Source organism: Muscardinus avellanarius, assembly GCF_963383645.1.
Source record: "Muscardinus avellanarius genome assembly, chromosome: 20".
Lineage (NCBI taxonomy): Eukaryota > Metazoa > Chordata > Mammalia > Rodentia > Gliridae > Muscardinus > Muscardinus avellanarius.
In genome coordinates, this window is record NC_137806.1 from 12,594,279 (window position 1) to 12,609,817 (window position 15,539).

Genomic DNA, 15,539 nt, shown 5'->3' on the forward strand with positions numbered 1-15,539 from the left:
AAATAAAAAGACCCATCTAGAGTCCCCGTTACTCTCCGCAGTCTTGTGTTGTGGTGCTCGCGCGTTCCAGGGGGTTTGTGGGCGCACCGTGCCTCGCTCCCATTAGCAGAGCACACTTGTGGGAGGGACGAGACGGGAGTGAGTCTCATCTCCAGTGCTGTGCGCTCTGTCCCCAGCCTGTAGGAAACCGAAGCAGGCATTTCCAAGATGCTCCTGTGAAACAATGTTTACAAATACCAGGAGGGATGGGAGTCGAAATAGAAACAGCGCAACAGTTAGGCTAATTGCTTTAATCACCACCTAACCACTTCCCAAGCACATGGGGAAGGAGGAAGGAGGCGTTGTTTGAATTAACAAGATGTTTAAGGTCCTCCAGACAGAGGAAGACAACTCTCCACGCTGAGGTATGGACACTGAGGTATGGACAGAGGACGGCGGGGAGGAGCGTCTCAAAGACCAGGACGGTGTGCAGGATGGTGTGGTGCCGGCTGCGCAGGCCCGACCCGCAGGGCTGCGTGCCTGCCAAGGACCCCGGCGAGCCCGCACAACGCCGCTCCCGGAATAGTGCCCGGTCCAGGAGGGTAACTAGGTCAAGTCTTGGGAGAAGTCTTCGGCGACTGGCAACGGTGCCTTCAGCTCAACTAAGGTATTATGGGTTGGGTTTGCTGTCCCTCCCAACCAAGGACCAGGCCGAGGGTGTTCTGCGCCCCCGCGCTGCTGCCCCACCAGCCCCAGATCACCAGCTTAAGATCCCAAGAAGGGTAAAGAATGGTTATGGCACATGAATTATCAGGCCTATATAATGAAGGATTACAGAAGCCATAAAAATGTCAACTTGCCTGTGTATGTGTGTGTGTGTTACTAGGGATTAAACCCAGGGGTTTTCTACCTCCAAAATACACCCCCAAAGTCAAGCATGGTGGCGCATTCGTGTAATTGGGAGGCTGAGATAGGAGGATCACACAGGTTCAAAGACAGCCTCAGCTACTTAGTGAGGCCCTTGGCAACTCACTGAGACCCTGTTTCAAAATAAAGAATAAAAGATAGGGATAGGCGTGCAGTCTGGAAGCAGAATGCCCCTGGATTCCATCCCCAGTACCGTAAAAAAGAAAAATAGAATCACTGAAAGGCCAGGGCTCCGCTAGCATTCCAGGTCTTTTTGGAAAAAGCCTATCTTCACAAGGCTGCAGACACTCGCTTTATGCCCTCCACGGAACAGACAGAGGTGAAGCGCCGCCACCCTCCCGACACCGCTGTCTAAGTTGTCGCCAAGCCCAATGGCACACTCTCACAGCCTCCTGACTGGTCCAAAGAGATTTTCCCAGAGCTCCTGAAAAGTGGTGAAGGACCCAAACCAATATTCAGCTTCCATGGGGCTGATGATCAGTGACCTCCCAGGTGATGGTGCACCCCATCCAATACCCCGCACGTTCTGCCTCCTTCTGCAGGTGCTGGCAGCTGTAAGGATGGAGCCTCAGTCCAGAGTGAACCCACAGGCAGGAAGCTGGTCAACCATCTCCCACCAGTGACTGCACACTGCTTCAAAGCCACCATAAATTACACATCGCAGCTGGGCATGCTCGTAATCCCAGGTCTTGGGGGACTGAGACAGGAGGATCGGAGATTGAACGCCAACTTTAGCAACACAGTAAGGCTCTCAAGAACTTAGCGTGACCCTGTTTCCAAATAAGAAATAAAATAGGTCCGGGGGTGTATCCTGGAGGCAGAAGGCCCATGGGTGCCATCCCCAATACCACATCTCAAATGCCTTTGTGATAGAACAGATGTGTTCCCTGGGAAAGAGTTTATGTTTTCATTTTGGATTTAGAAAAACCAAAACACAAATGTGAAAAAACATACTCAAAAAAGGAGAACAAAATACCTATTTTTTGTCAACCACCCGCACAGCACGGCACGTGCGTATGTGTGCGCACACGCGTGTGTGAACATGCACCATTTAGTTATAATTCAAAATGGTCTTGCTAGGACATCATTTCTGAGCATGATATTCCTTAAAGACACTTAATCATGAAGCAACAGAAAGTCTGAAGGACACTCCAGGCAAAACTCGCCCTCTCAACACGACACACATTTGAGGGGCGTCCGGTCATTTCAAATAAGGGAAGGAGGGGCCTCCGACTGGACGCCCTGCCTGCCCCTCGAAGGCCGGTGCCTGTCTGCCTCGTCTGCCTCCCGATCCCAGAAGCACCTACCCAACTGCTGGCACCTACCCAACAACTTCGCCTCAGAGGCGAAAACTTTCAGGAATGGAGGCTCACAGGCCTCAGAGATGCGCCGGCCTCAAGCTCGCCCAGAGCCTAGGCCAGCACCGGACGGGCTCTTCTACCACATTCGACATTCCAAGCCTCCTCCTCTCCCACTCTGCGTTCAGCAGAGGCCGCCAGGGAGCTGGGCAGGAAGGCATCTCTGGCTGCAGGGGACAGGTGGACGACGAGGCGGAAGGAGGTACAAGGGCTTGGTGGAAGAGAAACAGGACACACCAGGAGGGCAAGAAACGCACCCACACACTGAGCAGAAAACTCCTAAAAACAGCCAGTTTCCACTGAGGGCAGCTAAACATCTCTGACACACAGACACGTGTTGTTTTACAGGATTCTCAGAACTATAAAATACCTAAAAATGGACTTGTATTCAGAGTGGCTTATGCAATCCACATTTTAACATCTTTATTGAGATAGAATCACACACCATAAAATTCACCCATTTAGCCGGGCGTAGTGGCCCACGCTTGTCATCCCAGCATTTGGGAGGCTGAGACAGGAGGATCGTGGTTCACAGCCAGCCTCAGCTACTTAGTGAGGCCCTCTGCAAATCAGTGAGAGCTTGTTTCAAACTATAGAATAAAAAAATAGGGCTGGGGTGTAGCTCAGAGGTCAAATGCCCCTGGGTTCCATCCCCAGTACTGAAGAAAAAAAAAAAAAGAGAGTAAGAGAAAGAAAATTAAACAATTGATATGATGTAGAGCTTAAAATTTTATTTGTGCCAGGAGTAGTGGTGCATGCCTGTAATTCTAGTACTTGGGAGGCTGAGAAAGGAAGATCACAGGTTCACAGCCAGCCTCAGCTACTTAGTGAGGCCCCGCGCAACTTAGTGAGAACCCTGTTTCAAAAATAAAGAATAAAAAATAGGGCTAGGGGTGTAGGCCCTGGGCAAAATGTCCCTGGGTTCCATCCCCAGTACAGCAAAAAAAATATAATGAAGCAGAAAATGTACCAGAAATAGTCGATGTATAAATGTATGCATCGATGTATAAATGTTCTACAGCCATGCCCCCAACTGAGAAGGCCTGAGCATTGTGTGGACCAAGGGGCGATTCCCACACGATGGAAAATTGCACCTCCTGGCTCAATTTTGCCTATTTTTCCAGCCCTGAAAAGAACACTGAGGGCTGGGATCAGCTGCTGAATGTGGCCATCACAGCCCACATCCAATTCGACTGGGAGGCAGACCCCGCAGGACAGATGGAGGCTCCATCTGCAGGTTAGCGGCCCACGTGGGGCCTGGATGGTTCCTCCAACAACCGGCGCTTCCCCGCACATGGTGAGCCAAGAAACCAAGAAGCGCGGCCCATGCGCCAGGCCCACTCTGCGAAGCTCAGATCCTAAACATGTCTATCTACTTCTGGCCCTGGCCCAAGGCCGCAGCCAACAACTAGAGGCGCCAGACAAGGCATAGGTGTGCGTCACGCCAGACCCCACAGGGCCCTGGCCACCTGCCTTGAATCGAACCCAGCTCAAACCCCAGGACTGTCCGCAGCAGACGGAACTCTCGGAGACGGGTGAGCAACCGCGTCTTGCAGGAGCGCTAAGCCTCACCAGCACCCAGTCCACTCACAAGTCATTTGTGCTTTAAGATTTAGGAATCTTGATGCCCCTGGAGTGTACAAGTGCTGGCCACAGTCTTCTCAGCTGTCCCTACTGGGGGATGCTAGGATGTGTTCATTCTCAATTTTGTATTTACGGGGCCTTTGTGTGGCAGACACTGGCTCTGGTCAAGAGGGCCAAGGCAGGGCTGTGGGGTCCTTCACCTGCAGGGAGCCGGAGCCCTGAAGCGCCTTCACCTGCATCACAGAAGAGCGGGACTCCAACCAGAAGCTGCTCCGGAGGCCTGGTGGAGGCTCACTGGGCACACACAGAGAGGCAGTTTGCAGTCCAGGAAAGGGAGTGTGGCGGGGAGATGAGAGAGTGCACTAAACGCCCCGTGCGTGGAGTCTCAGTGTGCAACTTGGAGGAAAGCTGGAAAGCAAGAGGGTCCCTACAAGGAGCAGGTGCTGGGCGCAGGACCCAGCCGGGGGGGGGGGGGGGGGGAGACACAGCCTCGAAGCACGTTCAGCTTCTTTTTCCTTTCTGAGAGGAAAGACACAAAATGTTCATGACTTTTGTTTGACCATTTGTGTGTGTGCAGTACCAAGAATTGGTCCCAGAGATTCCACTACTGACCTATACTCCAGACCCCCACACACACTACTGAGGATGGAACCCAGGGGCATTCTACCTCTGAGCTACATCCCAGCCCTAATTTTTATTCTTTATTTTGAAACAGGGTCTCACTGAGTTGCAGAGGGCCTCTAAGTAGCTGAGGCTGGCTGCAAACCATGATCCTCTGAGCTACATCCCAGCCCTAATTTTTATTCTTTATTTTGAAACAGGGTCTCACTGAGTTGCAGAGGGCCTCTAAGTAGCTGAGGCTGGCTGCAAACCATGATCCTCCTGTCTCAGCCTCCCAAGTGCTGGGATTACAAGTGTGCGCCACCACACCGGCTATCATGTTTCACTATTAAGTTTGTCTCTATTTTCTCACAATCTGCTACAGTATAACTATTTTCCTAAAGGCTTCACTCAACTTGTAAATGTGTAACAACAGAGTGTTGCATTGATTCATGGAAAAATTTCATGCCAACCATATAAAAAACAAGATTGTTTTTTTATAAAAATCAGGATTTGAGTGATTGATTCAGGTAATTAATAACTCCCCCCAAAAAGAAAGCACATTTTCAGCTGGGCATGGCGGCATATGTCTGCAACCTTGGGAGGCTGAGACAGGAGAATCACAGGCTCAAATCTCACGCATGGTAACTCTGTGACACTGTCTCAAACAAACAAACAAACAAACAAAAAAACAAGCTGGGCGTGGTGGCGCACGCTTGTAATCCCCGCACTTGGGAGGCAGAGACAGGAGGATCGAACAGGTTCGAAGCCAGCCATGCGCGCTGGCTTAGAAGACCCTGATTCCAAATAAAGAAATGTAAAAATAGGTCTGGGAGTGTAGCCCGGAGGTAGAAGGGCTTCCAGGAACCCCAGTACCACCAAAAAAAAAAAAAAATAGGGCTGGAGGTAGAACACCCCTGGGTTCGATCCCCAGTACTACAAAACATACGTATAATAATGCTGCTAAGCAAGTATGTCTGAGGACCCGAAGCAAAGGCCCAGATAATCTACCTGATATACAGCCGCTGTGGGCATCATTTCTGGTCTGTTGTACAACACACCGACAATCAGTTCCTGTGCACCCATCCCTCTGACCAAGGGTCACACGGGAACCTCACGGTCCTTCAATCAAGTCTGCATGGCCATCCTAAGCAAAGACAAGCTCAACAGGACCAGGGGACACCTGGGAAAGTGTTGGCAGCGGTCAGGCCATTAGGATGAATCAGTGATTCCACCAGTCTTCACTGACCAGCCCCAGTTCTACAGAACTTCACAGGCATCGTCCCGCAGGAAGCGGCCGGGCCCCTCTGGGAGCCTGCAGATACCATCGACGCCCCTCCCCATTTATTCCCCTTCCTCCCTGTCAGAACCAGGTCTTTGGCCGGGCATCATGGCGCACGCTTGTAATCCCAGCATTCGGGAGGCTGAGACAGGAGGATAGCAGGTTTGCTGGCAGCCACAACTACTTAGTGAGGCTCTCCACAACTTAGTGAGACCCTGTTTCAAAATGAAAAATAAAACAGGGCTGGGGGCATGGCTCTGAAGTAGACTGCCCCTGGGTTCAATACCCAGCACCGCAGATGACGATGACGATGATGATGGGCGTGGTGGTGCACGCTTGTAATCCCAGTACTTGGGAGGCTGACACAGGAGGATCGCAGGTTCACTGGCAACCTCAACTACTTAGTGAGGCTCTCCACAATTTAGTGAGACCCTGTTTCAAAATGAAAAATAAAACAGGTCTGAGTGTGTAGCCTGGAGATAGAATGGCCCTGGATTCAATACCCAGTACCACAAATAATAATATAATAGTAATAATAATACCACCACCACCATGTCTTCATACTTAAGGCAAATCTCTTCCAAATGGCTGAAGACGTCTTCCTGAACCTTGCTGCTTTGCACAAATACACCAGCCCTTCCTGGACCAGCAAGCCCCTGAGGTCCTGGAGACTCGCCTGGCTCCATAGCTTGCCCTCCTCCAGGAACCTGACCGCACCTGCCAGCCTGAGCCTTCTGGGCTGACACCGTCCCCCTTCCGAGAGGCCGGCCCAGCCACTTCCCAGAGTTTCCCCCAGAGCCACCGGCCGATGCTGGGGCCCCAAGGAACCAGAGCTCAGCCCACCAGGCAGGAGCTTTTGGGGGCCACCGCTTCTCACTGAGAAAGCACAAGCCAGCCATCTGCCCAGGGCCACGGATAACACTCCAGACCGCGCGACACTCAGACCATGCGACACTCACCCCGCCACGCACGGGGCCAGGGCTCCCTCCAGACCCCAGAAGCGGCCCCGGCCACCGGGAACCCAGGGGTCAGCGCAGGCTGGAGAAGAGAGGGACAAACAGGCGTGGGTACAAGCCCGCCCTGTGGGGAGGGGAGGAGGCGGGGAGGAGGCGGGGAGGAGGGCCAAGAGCGGGCCCACCCACCAGCAACCCCAGCACAAAGACCTCTCACTCAAGAACCAAAATGCAGCCTGTGAGAGTGTGAGCCTGGACACTGAGGGCACTTCTGGCACCAAGTCATGCCATTTCAATGCCCACAAAAATCAATTTGTTTAACCTGAAGAGAAAACAGCTCAAATATACAAATAAATGGGGGCTTGGGATTCTTTCCCTCCCTCCTCCTCCTCCTCCTCCTCCTCCTTCTTCTTTCTTTCTCTTTCTTTCTCTCTCTCTCTCTCTCTCTCTCTCTCTCTCTCTCTCTCTCTCTCTCTTGGCTGGGGGGAACTGAGTTGATTTCTAAACAATCCATGTGTTCTGCCCACAATTCTCCCCACCAGATGGGGGCTCATGGCACCACATGTCTCCTCCCAACCAGATCGCTACTTTACAACTAACTTCCCAGCTCCGGATTTGTCTTGTTCTATTAAACAGAACAGATAAGAGAATAAAGTTAAAACAGTGCTGCTAAGTGTGGTGGCACACACCTGTAATCCGAGTAGTTGGGAGGCTGAGACGAGAGGATTGCAGGTGTGAGGCTAGCCTTAGCCACATAGGTGAGAAGGTGTTTCAAAATTAAAAAAAAAAAAAATTAAATAGGGCTGGAGGTGCAGCTCAGAGCTGCACCTGGGTTCAATCTCTACTGCAAAATAATAATAATAATAATAATAATAATAATAATAAGTCAAAACAGTGTTAATATGTTTTTGTCTTATAATCATCTTACACAGGACGGGAGAAAGGAAAAGGTGAAGAAAATCTAACAATCTTTAGCCTTAACAATTTAAAACTTATAAATGTATGTACCCTGGTAACATTTGAGTCAACAGTCTTGGGATCTAACACCGGAAGTCTATGGATGGTAAAGACCACTTAAAATCGCCCTACTAAACGGGCTGCATTTCAAGACCATCTAGGCGCGCCTGTCATCCCAGCATTCAGGGGCGGGGACAGGAGGATGGCGGTTCGCGGACAGCCTCAGCTACTTAGTGAGGCCCTTTGCAGCTTGGTGAGACCATATTTCAAAATAAACAATAAAAATATAGGGCTGGGGGTGTAGCTTGGAGGTCGAATGTATTTCGGTTCCATCCCCAGCACTACAAATAAATAAATAAAAATAACTCTGCCCTGAATCACCTCTGACCACCCTGATACCGATGTAACCACGTTCCCACTCCATCCTCGCCCCAGCCACCTAGCCATCATCTTGCACTAACCCTAACCCACATGGCTCTTTTTTCCCAGACTCCCTCTCCTGTGCTCCCAAGATAGTGTGAAACCACTCCCAATAGACGGCCACAGCCTCTCAAGCCTGCCCACACAGCATCCCAAGGACACCCAGCTGTCTGGGTACCAGAGCATGACAATCTGCATCACTGGTCCCTTACCCAGGGACCCTGGAGTCTGTTCCAGGCTTTTCCAGTTCATTTTCCACAAAGCAGTCAGTGGGTCCCCTAAATGACCAACAGTACCTTAGACACAGTAAGTGCTTAATTTCTGTGGGCAGAACAAATTAATGATTCAATCAACCCGTTATATTTGTATCTCCCAAACGGGCAATTTAACTGACAATGTCAATTGTGTACGGGATAATGTTTGACGAGTTTTTAACATGTAAAAATAGCAGGAAATGTCCCTCCTCCTCTCTCCAGTTGGGAACCAGAGCACACTCGAGTGGGTTACCGAGTCTCTCCCCCTTCCGCCACTCAACACTGGTTTCCAGAATACACAGAACCTACTTGTCTATACAAACCTTAAAACTGCAAACGGTAAGGTGGGTCCCTGTCAACTCTGCAAGATAAACGGGTGGCCCATCTCCACTCATTTTGTTTGATTTTCAATCAGAGTTCAACCAACTGTAAGGAACATTTTACGGCTGTTAAATAAAGTCAACACCTTCCACTGGGTCCTTAAACATCCCTCAAAATTTGCCTCCAGAGCCGGGCACAGCGGCACATGCCTGTCATCCCGGTACCTGGGAGGCTGAGACAGGAGGCCGTGGGTTCCAGGACAGCCTCAGCCACGTGGTGAGCCTCAGCAACCAATCAAGACGGTTCCCCAGCAAAAATTAAAAAGAGCTGGGGATGGAGCTCAGAGGTAGCACGGCCCTGAGTTCAATCTCCAATATAAAAAAGAAAAAAGAACTCTCCATTGAATCTTTGCTATTTCCCTCATATATACTAAAACTAGGGTAAAGCCAGGCACGATGGGGCGCGCTTGTCATCCCAGCATTTCAGAGGCCGAGACAGGAGGATCGCAGTTCACGGACAGCCTCAGCTACTCAGGCCCTATGCAACTCAGGGCAACCGTTTCAAAATAAAAGAATTTAAAATTTGGGCTGGGGGTGTAGCACGGGGGTAGAATGCCCCTGGTTCCATCCCTAGTACCGCGAAAAAAAATAAATAAAAATAAAACTAGGGTAAACATTTTTTCTCCGTAATTTTAGAAAGCTGGAGGACGACGCCACCCTGAGCAACCCGCTTACACTCAGCGAGGCAGACAAAGCCGCCGGCCCTTCCCCGGGTCCCAGAGCCCCCCCGGGCCCGGGGTACTCCGCTCGGGGGACACGGGAAACCCAAAGCAAACAGACTCCCCCCGAACGTGATCGCGAAGGAAATATCCTCAGGTGCTCGGGAGAAACTTCAGCGCGGGCTGTGGTCAAACGCAGGCGCGGCGGCGAGACAGGCCACCCGCGGCCGTGCGCGGTCCCGGCCACAATGCTGCATGCTCGCGGCGGGCCGGGGGCTCCCGGACCCCCGCCGGGCCGGGGAAGGCGCCCGGCCGCGGCCCCGACTCCACGCCGCCCGCCGCGGCCGCCCCCGGCCCGGGCCGCCGGGTCCCCCGCGCTGGGCCCCGGGGGCTGCGCCGGCGGGGAGGGGGCTGGCCGGGCGGACCCCACGCTCCGCGCCCGGAAAGCTCCCCGCTGAGCCGCGCGGGGCGGGGGCTGGGGTCCCGGGCGGGGGTCCCGGGCGGGGTCCAGGGCGGGGGTCCCGGGCGGGCCTCCCGCTTTGAGGGGGCGAGGGGGCTCCCGGGCGGGGTCCCGGGCGGGGTCCCGGGCTGGGGTCCCGGGCCGGGGTCCCGCTTTGAGGGGGCGAGGGGGCTCCCGGGCTGGGGTCCAGGGCCGGGCTCCCGGGCTGGGGTTCCCAGGCTCGGCTCTGGGGCTGGGACTCGGGGTGGGATGCAAAGGCTGGAGCTCCGGGGCCGGGACCCTCGGCCGGGCTCGGGGCTGGGACCCTGGGCTGCAGCTCCCGGGCTGGGACCCTCGGCCGGGCTCGGGGCTGGGACCCTGGGCTGCAGCTCCCGGGCTGGGACCCTCGGCCGGGCTCGGGGCTGGGACCCTGGGCTGCAGCTCCCGGGCCGGGACCCTCGGCCGGGCTCGGGGCCGGGACCCTCGGCCGGGCTCGGGGCTGGGATCCCGGGCTGCAGCTCCGGGGCCGGGACCCTCGGCCGGGCTCGGGCCGGCCCTCCCGCCCGCCGCAGCCCGCGGCTCCTGGGCCCGGAGCCCGGCGGCCTGGGGCGGGGGGCGCCAGCGAGGCCCGCGCTCGCCCCGCCTCCCGCCCGGGCCGCGGAGGCCATGTTGATCCCGCCGCCGCCCGCCCGGCCTCACCTTGGCGATGGCCTTCCGGTAGCGGGTCAGCGCCTGCTGGACCAGGCTGGCCACCTTCATGTGGCCGTCCCCGCACGGCACGACCACCCGGGTCCGCCCGAAGCACACGGTCACTTTCATGCCGCCCGGGGCCCGGGGCGGGCGGGCGGGCGGGCGGGCGCGGGGAGGGCTACGGGGCGCGCCGGGCCTCCATGGCGCCGGCCTCGGCCACCTGTTCCGTGTGCGCGGCCGGCGGCGGGGCCGAGCAGGGCGCAGGGCGGAGGGCGGGGCGGCCGCTCGGCACCGCCAGGCGGCAGGCGCCGCCCCCGGGGCGGGGCGCGACCTCGCCGCCGCCGGCCTCCGCGCCCGGCCTCCGCGCCCGGCCTCCGCGCCCGGCCTCCGCCCGAGCCCAGCCCGCCCCGCCCGGGCCGCGCCCTCCGCGCCCGGGGCCTCCGCCGAGCCGCGCTCTTGGTTGAGTTCATCCCCCTTGCAGGGCGCGGGCGCCCGCCATCGCCCCGGGCAGCCGGTTCTCGCCCTTGGGCACGCGGGGCGCGGGGCGCGGTGAGGGGTCCCCGGCCCGTGGGGGAGGGTCCCCGGCCCGTGGGGGGGTCCCCGGCCCGTGGGGGAGGGTCCCCGGCCCGCCCGGAGCCCCGCCACTGTCTGCCCTGGGGTTTCCTGCGCCGTCCCCGCGGCCGCCCGCTTAGGACCGCGGATGCTAGCCGAAGGCAATTCAAACACTTTTGTTTCTTTAGAAGTCTGCAACGATAGCCGCCCTAATGCAAATCTGTTTCTTTCAACTTTATCTTAAATACTCTCCGCAGGCCCTGGGGGAGGCTGCGCGGGGTGGGGTTTGAGGGGAGCCGCGAGCTTATCTATCCCGCAAGAAGATGGTTACCTGCGAAATACAAGACGTTTACGGAGAACTTGGACCAAGAACAGTAACTGAAGTTGGTCTCAGAGTTGCACGCTGAGTAACTAAATGTGGCTTTGTAGGGTTGCATCCGTTTGTTTGTTTGTTTGTTTGTTTTTATTGAACCCAGGGGCCATTCTACCTCAGAGCTATATCCTTTTTTATTTATTCGTGTGTGTGTGTGTGTGTGTGTGTGTGTGTGTGTGTGTTGCTGGGGATGAAATCCAGGGGCTTTTCTACCTCCGGGCTACACTCCCAGACCTATTTTATATTTTATTTGGAAACAGGGTCTCACTAAGTTGCTGAGAGCCTCACTAAGCTGCTGAGGCTGGCTTCGAACCTGTGTGATCCTCCTGTCTCAGCCTCCCAAGCGTGGGGATTACAAGTGTGAGCCGCCATGCCCGGCTCTATTTATTTATTTTGAAACAGGGTCTTGCTAATTTGCTGAGGCTGACCTCGACCTGCAATCCTGCTCTCTCAGCCTCCCAAGGACTCTCCTCCTGTTTTTGTTTTATAATAGCTTTTTTTTTGGGGGGGGGGCAGGTCTCGGGATAGAACCCAGGACATTCGACCTCCAAGCTACATCCCCTGCCCTATTTTTATTCTTATTTTGAAACAGGGTCTCACTAAGTTGCAGAGGGCCTCACTAAGTAGCTGGGCTGTCGGGAATGGAGATCCTCCTGTCTCCGCCTCCCAAGTGCAGGGATGACAAGCGTGCGCCCCCACACCTGGCTCCACTGTGCCTACAGAATGACAGTTGGCGAGGCGTGGTGGGACACGCTTGGAATCCAGCACCCGGGAGGCTGAGACAGGAGGATTGCAGGTCTGTGGCCAGCCTCAGCTACTTGGTGAGGCCCTTTGCAACTCAGTGAGACCCTGTTTCAAAATAAATAGAAAATAGGGCTGGGGGTGTGGCTCAGAGACAGAATGCCTCTGGGTTCCTTCCCCAGCACCAAAAAAAAACCACAATTGTGAGCAGTCATCGCAGACCCCCCCGCGTCCCACACTCAGCCAAGTCCCCTTTGCCGGTGGTTTCTAGAACACCGGAAGGCAGTACAGCCCTTTTGAGCCAGCATAGACCTGAGTGTTTACAGCTGCTGGCCACCCGGCGCTCCCACCCCACCTCCCACCTTAAAATAAGGAAACCGGACAAAGTTTATCTGTTTCCAAAGTTCCCGCAGTTCCCAGCAGCCGGCCCGGCCCAGACATGGCAGTTTATGAAACTCATCCGAGCCCTTACCAACGCTCTGTCCTCTGTCCTAGCGAATCGGGGAATAAATGTGTGCTGTATGCCCTCCTCACTGTCCAGGGCACCCCCACATTCCTGTGATGCTGACCTCCAAAGACTCCAGGTTTCCTTCCAGAATGTTCTGGGGAAAATTCATTCTAGACCAGGGTGGCTGCAACAAGTATTTCTACTAGGTAAGTGGAGTTTGTCTCAATTCTGGCGGCTCTTGCTGAGGTCCTCTCCCTCTATTAATTCTTGATCCAAGTGGGCACGGTGACACACACCTGCCATCCCAGTGCTTGCTTGGGAGGCTGAGAATGGAGGAGTGTAGTTTCAAGGCCAGCCTCAGCAATTTAGTGAGAATCTCAGCAAACAGCAAGGCCAGGTCTCAAAATTAAAAATATAAAGGGCTAAGGATTTGGCTAGACGAGTCAGTGCTCCTGTGTTCAATCCCTAGTGCCAAAGAAAAGGGGGGGGAAATGCTTGGGTCCAGCAGGGTGTCAGGGGCTTACACCCATAGTCCTGGTATTTGGGAGGCTGAGACAGGAGGCTGCTAAGGACAGCACATGGCCATGCTGTAAGATCTGTTTCAAAATGAAAAGGTAAAATTAGCCGGGGATACAGCTCAGAGATACTGAGTTTCACCGCCTACACCACACACACAAAGCCCCACAGCCCGGGTCCACAAACATCACAGGTGATGGGCGTAGGTTTCGTGTTTGTGCACATGAGAAAGTACACTCGTTTAGAATGGACTTTCGTTATTATTTTTTATTTATTTATTTTTTGGTACTGGGGATGGGACCCAGGGGCCTTCTATCTCTGAGCTACATCCCCCTACATTTATTTTATATTTTTGGAAACAGAGTCTCACTAAGTTGCTGAGAGCCTCACTAAGCAGCTGAGGCTGGCTTCGAACCTGCGCAATTCTCCTGTCTCAGCCTCCCAAGCGCGGGGATTGCAAGCGTGCGCCACCACGCCCAGCTAGAATAGGCTTTCTGAAAAGCATTCTAATTAAAAGTCCATCTCAAGCCAGCCATGGTGGCGCACACATGTAATCCCAGTACTTGGGAAGCTGAAACAGGAGAATCCCAGGTTCACGGCCAGCCTCAGCCACTTGTAGGACCCTCTGCAACTCAGTGAGACCCTGTTTCAGAATAAAGAACAGCCGGGCATGGTGGCACATGCCTGCAATCTCAGCATTGGGGAGGCTGAGACAGGAGGATGGCGCAGGTTCAAAGCCAGCCTCTCTGGCTTAAGAGACCCTGTTTCCAAATAAAAATATAAAATAGGTCTGGGAGTATAGCCTGGGGGTAGAAGGCCCCTGGGTTCCACCCCCAGTACCACCAAAAAATAAATAAATAAATAAACAAATAAATAAATAAATAATAAAACGGAAAAAGGGCTGGGGGTACAGCTCAGAGGTAGAATGCCCCTGGGCTCAATCCCCAGTACAAGAAAGAAAGAAAGAAAGAAAGAAAGAAAGAAAGAAAGAAAGAAAGAAAGAAAGAAACTAACTGACTTGACTACAGGTCAGAATTAGATAACTAGTCCTATAAATATATTTCAAAATATTTTACAGGAAGTGGCAACTAAGTGTTTCTAGCACCACTGGGAAAGAAGGCATGCGTAAATAAGACGGGTGACAAGCCGGGCATGGTGGGCACACCTGCAATCCCAGTGCTTGGGAGGCTGAGACAGGAGGACCACAGGTTTGCGGCCAGCCTCAGCTACTTGTGAGGCCCTCAACAACTCAGTGAGACCCTGTTTCAAGATAAAAAATAAAATAAAATAGGGCTGGGGGTGTAACTCAGAGGTAGAACACCTGGGCTCAGCCAGGTATGGTGGTGCATGCCTAGAATCCCAGTGTTTGGTAGACTGAGACAGGAGGATCAAGGTTGGAGGCCAGCCTCAAACAATTTAGGAAGACCTTGTTTCAAAATAAAAAGGGCTGTAGTAGTAGTAGTGTAGCTCAGAAGGAGGATGTCCCCGGGTTAAATCTCCAGTATCACCAAAAAAAAAAAAAAAAAAAAAAATTAACAACACAGTATAAGCCGGGCGTGGTGGCGCACGCTTGGAATCCCTGCACTTGGGAGGTTGAGACAGGAGGCTCGCACAGATTCAAAGCCAGCCTCAGCTACATAGTGAGGTTATCAGCAACTTGGCAAGACCCTGTTTCCAAAAAATATATGATAGGTCTGGGAGTGTAGCCCAGAGGTAGAAGCCTCTGGATTCTATCCCCAGCACCACACACAAACAACAACAACAACAACAACAACAACAACACAGTATATGTGTATAACTTTATTTACATCATTTCCCCCTCTCTTCATTAATAAGGGTTTTACTAATGATAATATCTATTCAACCAACAATAAAAATAAAATCCTTATACTTTTTTTTTGTACCAGGCATTGAACCCAGGGGCCATCTACATCCGAGTCACACTCTCAGCTCTTTTTATTTTTGTTTAAATCTGGGTCTCACTGGGTTGCTGAGAGTCTGGCTAATACCGAGGCTGGTCTTGCCTGCGGTCCTCTTGTCTCAGCCTCCCGAATGCTGGGATTACAGGCATGCACCACCACACTTGGCTCTTATAGCTTTGTTTAAATGTACCCGGTTTATGGCCGGGCGTGGTGGGCACGCTTGTCATCCCAGCATTCGGGAGGCTGAGACCGGAGGATCGCGGTTCGCGGACATCGTCAGCTACTTAGTGAGGCCCTCTGCAACTCAGTGAGACCCGGTTCCAAAATAAAGATTTAAAAATAGGGCAGGAGGTGTAGCTCGGAGATCAAATGCCCCTGGGTTCCATCCCCAGACCCGCAAAAAATAAATAAATAGCCGGGCGTGGTGGCGCACGCTTGTAATCCCCGCACTTGGGAGGCGGAGATGGGAGGATCGGGCAGGTTCAAAGCCAGCCATGCTGGCTTA

The 15,539-nt window shown here is 53.8% G+C and overlaps 1 protein-coding gene across 15 annotated transcripts in view; it reads right to left on the reverse strand.

Annotated features, from left to right (window-relative positions):
- PARD3 (par-3 family cell polarity regulator) overlaps positions 1 to 10,611 on the reverse strand; it is a gene marked incomplete at both ends in the record, with an annotated part of 556,932 nt that extends 546,321 nt beyond the window's left edge. For all 15 annotated transcript variants that reach the window (XM_080716979.1, XM_080716980.1, XM_080716978.1 and 12 more), the window contains one exon: positions 10,492 to 10,611. In XM_080716979.1, coding sequence (XP_080573105.1) covers positions 10,492 to 10,611 — 120 coding nt within the window. The remainder of the gene's footprint in view (positions 1 to 10,491) is intronic.
- Between the last annotated feature and the right edge of the window lie 4,928 nt (positions 10,612 to 15,539).